Source organism: Bactrocera latifrons, unplaced genomic scaffold, assembly GCF_001853355.1.
Source record: "Bactrocera latifrons isolate USDA-ARS-PBARC rearing strain unplaced genomic scaffold, ASM185335v1 scaffold_4, whole genome shotgun sequence".
NCBI classification, from domain to species: Eukaryota; Metazoa; Arthropoda; class Insecta; order Diptera; family Tephritidae; genus Bactrocera; species Bactrocera latifrons.
Window position 1 is genome coordinate 755,881 of NW_017537045.1, and position 9,012 is coordinate 764,892.

General features: G+C 29.8%; 1 protein-coding gene across 1 annotated transcript in view; it reads right to left on the minus strand.

The window, feature by feature from the left end:
• Positions 1–35: 35 nt before the first annotated feature.
• The window catches only part of LOC108972447 (serine/threonine-protein phosphatase beta isoform), an 80,185-nt gene continuing 71,208 nt past the window's right edge, over positions 36–9,012 (minus strand). The window contains exons 2-5 of the mRNA XM_018939029.1: positions 1,983–2,330; positions 1,571–1,914; positions 431–565; positions 36–364 (exon numbers count right to left, since the gene is read on the minus strand). Of these exons, the coding sequence (XP_018794574.1) occupies positions 248–364; positions 431–565; positions 1,571–1,914; positions 1,983–2,330 (944 nt within the window). The 3' untranslated portion in view covers positions 36–247. The remainder of the gene's footprint in view (positions 365–430; positions 566–1,570; positions 1,915–1,982; positions 2,331–9,012) is intronic.

The following is a 9,012-nucleotide window of genomic DNA, read 5'->3' on the forward strand; positions in this document are numbered from 1 at the left end:
TTTTTTTTTTTTTTTTTTTTTGTATATTTTTTGTGTTTTTTTTTTTGGATTTTTTCAATTTTCATTTTACATTTTATCGTCCTTACTTGCTGCTAGCGCGCTTCGTTTGCTTTTTCTTTTTATTATTTTTATTACATTGTTTATCTTGTTGTTGTTGTTGTTTATTTGCATTCTCATTAATATTCTCGAATTTTAATTTAATATAGTAATTAATTAATTTTTAAGGAAATGGAAGTGGATGGATATATTATTTGCCCTTTTTATTCGATGCTATTAGCGGTGCATTGCGTTGTGGTGTATTGGGTCGTGACGAATTCATGCCGCTGTACAAGTATTTCGCCTTCTTCTCCGACGGTTTGAGAATCTACGAATAGTATAAAAATTAATTAAAAACCAAACATAATTTATTTGTTTTTATGTATGTGTGTACCTGGAACGAGCACATTAACGTATCGTCCACAGTCATCATGCCGCCTGCATTGTCGAATTCGCCACAGTAATTTGGCGCCGAGAAGAGCGTAACCAGTTGGCGGCGAGCAAAGAATTCGTAGCCGTCTTCAACGACCTGAAAGTGAACAAAAATAAATGATTTTTAAACATTTTTAATAGAAAAACAAATTCGAAATTCTTCGATTTCGAAAATATTTGCTATATAACTTTCTTTGAAAATATGTATTTTCATGATTATATTCAAAAAATAAATTCAAATTACCAAAAATACACAGGGGAAGCAAACTTCGCAAATATTCGAAATACAATTTTCTTAAAATATACATATGTATTTTTATATTATATTCAAAAAATAAACTCAAATAACAATAAATTAAGAACTTCTTCGAAAATAGATGTAATTCAGTCACCCATGCTTCCAATTACATTGCAAAAGCACACCTCAACAGCTCAATGAACCCTAAATACAAATTTTTCCCCAATTTTAGAATTTTTTTTTGATTATTGCTTAAAACAAAATTTTTAATTTTCGATATTCTATTTTCGAAAATACTTAATGTGATTTACTTTTATAAAAATAGACACAAGTGTGATTAACATTATATTCACTATAAGTTTACTCCAAAAATAAATATATATGTACATTTATAAATTCAAAATTTTGAAATCTTTCGAAATTACAAACAAAAGTAACCAATTTCTTTTTTTTAATTTAATTTTCGAATTTTTTTTACTTATTCGAATACTTGCTTAATATAAAATTTCATGCACCATTTGCAAATATTGAACAAAAAACCTAATTTCGAAAATTTTCGAATATCCTTTTCAAATCCTAATGTATTAAATTTTTGAAATTTCGGAAATACTTAATGTGATGTTTATATAGACAAATGTATCATTATCAAATATCAGCTCATAATTCAGTACTGAAATGTATTTCGAAAATTTTTTAAAATTCTGAAATCTTAAAAAAATTTAAAACGAATATTTCGAGATAATTTATCTTCTAGATATTTAAAGAAAAAAGAAACCCCAGAAAAAGTAAAATTCCCCTAAGAAAAAGGTTCGATTATTGTGTAAATCTATATTCGAAAAATTCGAAATTTGAAAAACCACATACTTGATGCGCTCGACAAATGAGATCCAACTCGTGCCGATGCAAGAACTTCGACACCACATCCACACCGAATGTGAAGCTTACACCACGATCATTCTCGCCCCAACCTTGCACATCCTTGTCCGGATCACTCCACAGCAAATCGCACAAAAGGCCGGTATCGGGTACATCTGTTGGACGCATAAGGCGACGTATCTGTTCCATGCCCTGCAAATCGGGACTCAGACCACCGTGACAACAGAAGATCTTCTCATCAATAATAGCGGCAACAGGTAGGCAATTGAAGCAGTCTGTGAAGGTTTTCCACAATTTCACATTGTAGCGGCGTTTGCACTCGTCGTAAAAGCCTAGAAGGGAATAAAATATTGTAAGTCAAAATTTTAAACTCCTATTTATACGTTTTAATTACACGCACCATAGATTCGATTAATACTGGCGCACTCGTGATTGCCGCGCAGCAAGAAGAAATTCTCGGGATATTTGATTTTATACGCCAAGAGCAGGCAGATGGTCTCCAACGATTGTTTACCCCGATCCACATAATCGCCAAGGAATAAATAATTAGCGGCTGGCGGAAAGCCACCATATTCGAACAGACGCAATAAATCTGTATATTGACCGTGTATGTCGCCACATATGATCAGCGGTGCCTCGAGTTCCAGCAGTATGGGTTGTTGTAGAAAAATTTCACGTGACTTCAAGCAAAGGCCGCGTACTTCGGCTTCTGACATTTGTACGGATTTGCCGGCACGACAGCTGCGCACTGAAATTTGTAAAAAGAATAAATTTTTATTATTTTATTTAAAATGTAACAGTTTTTAAAAGCACAGATACTTAGGTATTTTAAGAAGCGATAAGAAATGAGGGAGCGAGTACACTGAGGTAGAGACAGTTTTATTTATTTAGTGTTTAGCGATATATGGAGTAGAAAGTTGTCGTTGGTGGTTTGTGAGCTTTGTAGAGACATAAAAACTGAACATAACCAAAAATGGAAAATTTTGAAATAACAAACTTCGAAATTTTTCGAAATTAATATTTTTTTCCGATTGAAAAAAAAATTCATTAAATAACAGACTTCGAAAATTTTCGAAATTAAAACTTTTTTCTGATTGAAATTTGTCAAATAAACTTTATAATTATAAAGTAAATTACGAACTTCGAAACTTTTCGAAAATACAATTTTGAAAATTCCTAAATTGAAAACCTGGAACATACATACAAAGCGTATTTTAATTTTAGATTGAAAGTCTACGCTTAAAAGTCTATTTAAAAAAACTACCATAAATAACTAACCTCCAAATGATTCGAAAATCGATAAAGCGAAAACAAAAACAATTAAATTAAAAAATATTTGTACGGAAATTGGCGCTTCAAAGTCTATTAAATATCAATATTTATTAATCTATTTTTTTCGAAATTAAACATTACTCAAAATTTTGAGTTTCTGTTAAACAAAAAAAACAAAAAAGAGTTTTCGACTGAATTGTTTAAACACAAAAACATTTTAAAAAAAAATAAATAGATAACTTGCATGGAAAATAAAATTTTGAAATTTTCGAAATAAAAAAAAGTATGTTCAAAATAGCGAAATTTTACGTTTTCATTCAAAGTTTTCGCATATAAATGTATCAAAAACATAAATAATTGGCTTCAAAAATGTTCGAAAAACAATTTTTTGTTTTCGAAATTAAAAATTTGTGTTTGAAAAACATAAATTATTAACTTCGAAAATATTCGAAAATAACTTTTTTTTTCGAAATTAAGAATTTCTCAAATTAAGTGTTTAAAAATAAATTTTCGATGAAAATTTTATGTTTGAAAGTTGATTAAATAAGTAAATAAATAACGTCGAAGGTTTTCGAAATTAGAAGTCTCATTTATTTTAGCAATTACAAATTTTCAAGCCTTATGAAATAGTAATAATACTGTGAAAGCACATTTTATCAGGTGTTGAACACCTACAAGTAAATATAGAATTATAGTATAGTTTTCTAGCGCCAACTGCCTGCAGCATTTCGGTTTTTAAGTATACAGTTTCATATTTTCATATTTCTAGCAAAATTCCAATAAAATGCGTAAAATCCTACAAAAGAATGTTGTAGAAAATATTTTTTGAAGTCAATTTAATAACTTCGCTAGAATTCCACGAAGTTCACAACTGTGGGCAGACATAAAAGCGCATACAATAACATAACACGTCTTGGCAACAAAATGGTTCTCAGAATTCAAGCGAAGCCATTGTTTACACATAAAATATATTTAGACAGCACCAAAGGCTGTTTAGTATTTTTAGCAATTAAAAAACTTCAAGTAATTGCTTTTTCGAAGTATTTCAGTTTAGGTTATGTAAACATATGTATGTATGTCTGCATAGTTAAAACAGAAATAAAAATTTAATTCCATTGCAACTTATGCAAGCGAACTCATAAAATATCGTGAAAAGAGCAAACTCACAGCGGGAATTTTCAGCCTGCTTTTAGCCAAGCATTGCTTTTGTATAAATAAAGTGAGGTTATGCGCTATTGAAGTATATAAACAATGCATAAAAATTCAACGGAATATTTAGTCGATAAAACACAATTTCGAATTAAATTTTCAGCATTTTTATAGGTTTGCTTTTACTTTCTTCTCGGATTTTGTTTTCAGATTTTTTTAAATTGTTGTAATTTTGTTTTTGGTTTTCGAAACATATGTAAGTGTGCCTCTGTTGCAATATCCGCATTGGTACAACAGCCTGCAGTGAAATGTTCACGCGTACAAATTTACACGCATACCTACATATACAACCTGTCTACTGTTTAGATTCTGAATAGCGTGTATCTAAACATCCATTTTTTCAACATAAACAACAGTAACAATCTTCATATAAAGGTATTACAAATATGCAGGTGTTAACACGATTTTGACGGTATTTTATAAATTACTTTATAAATGAAGATACAATTTAAATAAATAATACGACTAAAATTAAATAAAATAAATGATTAAGATAAGAATATGGGATAGAAAAAAATAAACAAAATTTAATTCAATACATAAAACTCAAAGATGATTTTAAACACAATATAATTTTAGAAATAAAATTAAACTGAAACCAAATAAAAAATAAAATTAATAAGACGAAATTTTTAATTTCTCTAAATTAAATGGTTCTGTTTAAAAAGTTTCCAATGGAAGGTTTGTGTTTAAAAGTTGATTAAAAATTAAGTAGCTAATGTCGAAAATAAAATTTTGAAATTTTCGAAATAAAAAAAAATAAATTAAATTAAATAAGTTTTCGCTTCAAAATGCATTAACAACACAAACAATCAATTTCGAAAATATTCGAAAATAATTTTATTTTCGAAATTAAAAATTTCTCAAAATTAAGGGATTCTGTTAAAAAAACAGTTTCCAATGGATGATATGTGTTTAAAAGTTGTTTAAAAAAATAAATAACTAATATCGGAAATAAAATTTTGAAATTTTCGTAATAAAAAAATTAAATTAAAAGTAGCGAAATTTTAAATTTTGATTAGCAGTTTTAGCATCAAATGTTTTTAATTAATTAATGAACAATTTCGAAAAAATTCGAATAGCAATTTTTTTTTGGCAGATTAGCTCTAGGAGCTACAAAATGCGTCATTGTGGAAGCCGCACAGCGTAGATGGCATAAATACATAATAGTAGTGTTGTTGACGATTTTAGATGAACGAAAAGCCTTCAACAGCGCCAAATGGGTGGATATAAACGAAACTCTCGAAAAAAGCTTTAAAATCCCCCGACTACCTCAGAGCTATGGTGCGAAGCCTGGACCCCAGAGTAACCTTCTGGGTATAAATTAACAACGCGACTAGGAAAAGCAGCGAAAATGACGTCCCAACTCAGCAGACTAATGGCCAACATAGGGGGCCCAAGCCAAGAAAAGGGAGAAAGAGCTCCTAATGTCGACGACAATTAGAGAGTATAATTTATATATATATACATAAAATATATATATATATACATATAATATTATATAAATTTGAGTTAAACAAAATGGATTTAAAATTAATTACATTAAAGTATAAAAATAAGAAAATAAGAGGAATTGAGTAAATGAAAAGCAGTTTTTTTAGTGTCTTTAAATGAAACTAAATTTCGAAACAAAAATTAAAGCGAATGAAATTAACGTCATTTACCGTTTCACTCTGCAAACATTTTTTATTTTATTTAGTTTCTTTTAAACATTACAGTTATTTCCCAAGCAACAGTGAAGTTTAGCAACAACAAATTCAACAGCGGACACCAAAACAATAGAATGAGGCACAAATAATATGACAAAACGTCCTCAAATTGTATAGAAACCGAGTGTCCCCTTGGACAGGAAGCACAACAAAACACAAAACTATATGGCGGAGGAAGAGAATGGGGGGGAGGAATAAAGGCCAAAGCACCACAAGCGTACTCCAGAGCTACTTTAGTGTCATTCATTAAATTATGAGAGCCAAGTGAGGTCCGCGCTTGTTCATGAGAACGGAAGCAAATAAAGAATTGTGAGAAGGAAAGTGCTCGATGATCGGCATGATTGAGCGCCTAAAAGTTGGCAGCGTGCGCAGAAAGTTGAAACTTTTGATCAAATATTAATTAATTAGTAAACGTGTAGTTGCATAATTATTAATTATTTTGCATGAGTGACATTCAATGAACAAGTTAGTTGTTTAAAGCATACTTTACGGCAAGTAAGCTTGCCAGGTGTAACTAGCGAAGTTATTTTTGGTAGATTATGTAATAGAAATAATTTTTTGTTGAAACTAGGCGGTGCTTTTAAGTCATGTGTGCAAAAAAGTTACACTGTGTGAACAGCAAATCTATATAAATACTATTTTCTCCTAAATGTATGCTATAATTATTTGCTGCAGGCTACAAAATACTCCGTCGCAGCTGCGATAATGAAATTATATTGATTCATTGCCCTTTGCTATGTGTTATCAACTACTTGAGTGCACTTGGCGCCTGAAGATGTGCAATTAAATTTATATTGCGCAAATAAATTGCTTTACAAATGTCTATAAATCAATTGTCATATATAAACACTTGTATGAGAGAATTGAACAGGAAAGCAACAAAAATACATGCTTAGCTGTTTATTAAATTTAAGGTGCCTAAAGGCAAACCACAACAAAAACATTGATGAATATATGAGAATGGCAATCAATATTTTAAGGGAAAAAATCCGGCAAAAAAGCGCAAAATTCTTAAGAAAATGCAAAAATAAATAGAAAAAGAGTTTAATTAATTAACTAGTTAATTAATAATAATAATAGTAAGTTCCAGAATTTTACATAAATATTTCGCTGAAGTAAAATTTTAGCTAAATTTATTGGGAAAAATTTTATAAATAAAACCGGCTTAAAAGTATGCAATGCGATATTACAAAATTTTAAAGCATATAATAATCGGTTATTTTATCTGTTTCCAAAAATTGTTGTGGCAAAAAATTTGAAAAGAAAGAAAAAATTATAATGATCCTAAAAGTATGCAATAGATCTTCAATATTACAAAATTTTCAACAACACATTTTTATTGGTTTCTAATCAATTTTTTAGAAAAAATTTGAATAAACGTTTCACAAAAAACACGGCAGTATAAGTAGCCTAAATGTATGCAATGCATTTTCGGCAAAATAAAATTTTAAACACATAATATTTTTATAGGTTTCTAATTCTAAATAAATTGGTTGTAATCATTTGCAATTAATGACAAATTTTCGCTCAACGCCTAAAGATATGCTATGAAATGCTAAACGATTATGCATGAATTTTTTTGGTGTAGAACCGTAAAACTGCTATTAAAGGCCACAAAATCAAGCAATATACATATTTTTTGTAAATACCTGCAACCCAAAAGATCAGTTTTGTAAGGGAATCTTATAACCTGTCATAAATTGCAGCGCTCCAAAATGTATGCCCTAATTTTTACTTACTATAGGTCAACTCATACATATGTAACAAGAACGAGTTTAGTCAACGTTCTTTATACAAAATTAATAGATTTAATGCATTTTTAATCGCTGTGCCCTAAATTATGCTAATTATTTTAACAGCAATCGCAACCGATTTGTAAATGACCGCAGCAAAATCATTTTAAGCGCCACGTATTCGCATAATTACCAAACACGCGTAACTACCGCATTAGGTTTCATTAACTTAATGTGAGATGCACGCTTAAAAGTAGACTACTATTTGTGGTATATACTAATATTAGCATACCTATCGCAAATTTATGTTAGCAAACGGTTTAAAACTATGCGGAAAGTATTTAAAATTAAGTGAAAAGTATTTAAATTTTTTGCATTATTTAAAAATTTCATTACTTGGAGTGCATACACGGAGCGCCTGTCAGTGTGCAACAACTAAAAATATGCATTTATTAATAATTTTTGCATAAAATGCAGCTGGCTTGCAACATGCTATGCCACTTAAATGCTTATAATATAGAACGCCATTATAACATACAACATACGCTGAAGCCACCACGCCAATGTGTATGCAATAATTATTGGTTAAGTGCGAAAATAAAAATGCGCATAAATTAATATTTAAATTGTGGCATATATGCCAGCACGTCTTCCTGACGTGTAAATGCAAATTTATGTCGGCTGAAAGGGGGGGCAATGGATATTTTGATTGCACTGAAATTATACAAGCGAATTTGCGTCTATAATTCTCAACTGAGTTATGGCTTTCGTACAATGTGCGCAGACACGTTTCAGCTGCTGCATGGCAAATAATAAATAAGATTGTGAGGAAAGGCTTTCGATACCACGTAAAGCGCACACTTAATGTTGAATTTCATACAGTTTTGCTGTATTGTTGGCGCACGTGTTGAGTGAGGCAGCCAAACAAGTTATTATTACACTTCTCAACTGCATAAATTCTTTTTAACTCTGAAATTGCATTGCATTTTCCAGCAACTATGCTACAACTGGCGCACTGTTACATTCTAAAAATTTCTTTTGCTTTTACGTCATTTATAGTTGCAAATTTACAATTAACATTGCTACGCTTTTGACTCAAACTCATTCGTAGTTATTTCTGCACATTTTCACATTTTTAATGTACTTTTTTTATTAAATTTCTTGTTTCCTTCGGTATTGTATCAATTATATTCTCGATTGTGGTAGAAATGGTGCCCAATATCGTATGTAAAGTGTCTGGTTTCTAACAGTGTGTCATCTCGATATGGAATTTACGTGTGGAAGTAACTAAAATTTTTGGCGAAAAAATTTAATACATTTTTTTTAATTAATTTCGTTATTTTTTTCATGATTATTTATTGCACGTGATTAGGACTGATTATATTTTTTTCTATTATTTTCAACCAAATTTTAATTCAATACTTTTTAATTTTATAAATTTGTTATATACTATTTTCTCATATCGAAATGGAATGGTCTATTTTTAGTTCTTTTATTTATTTAAATT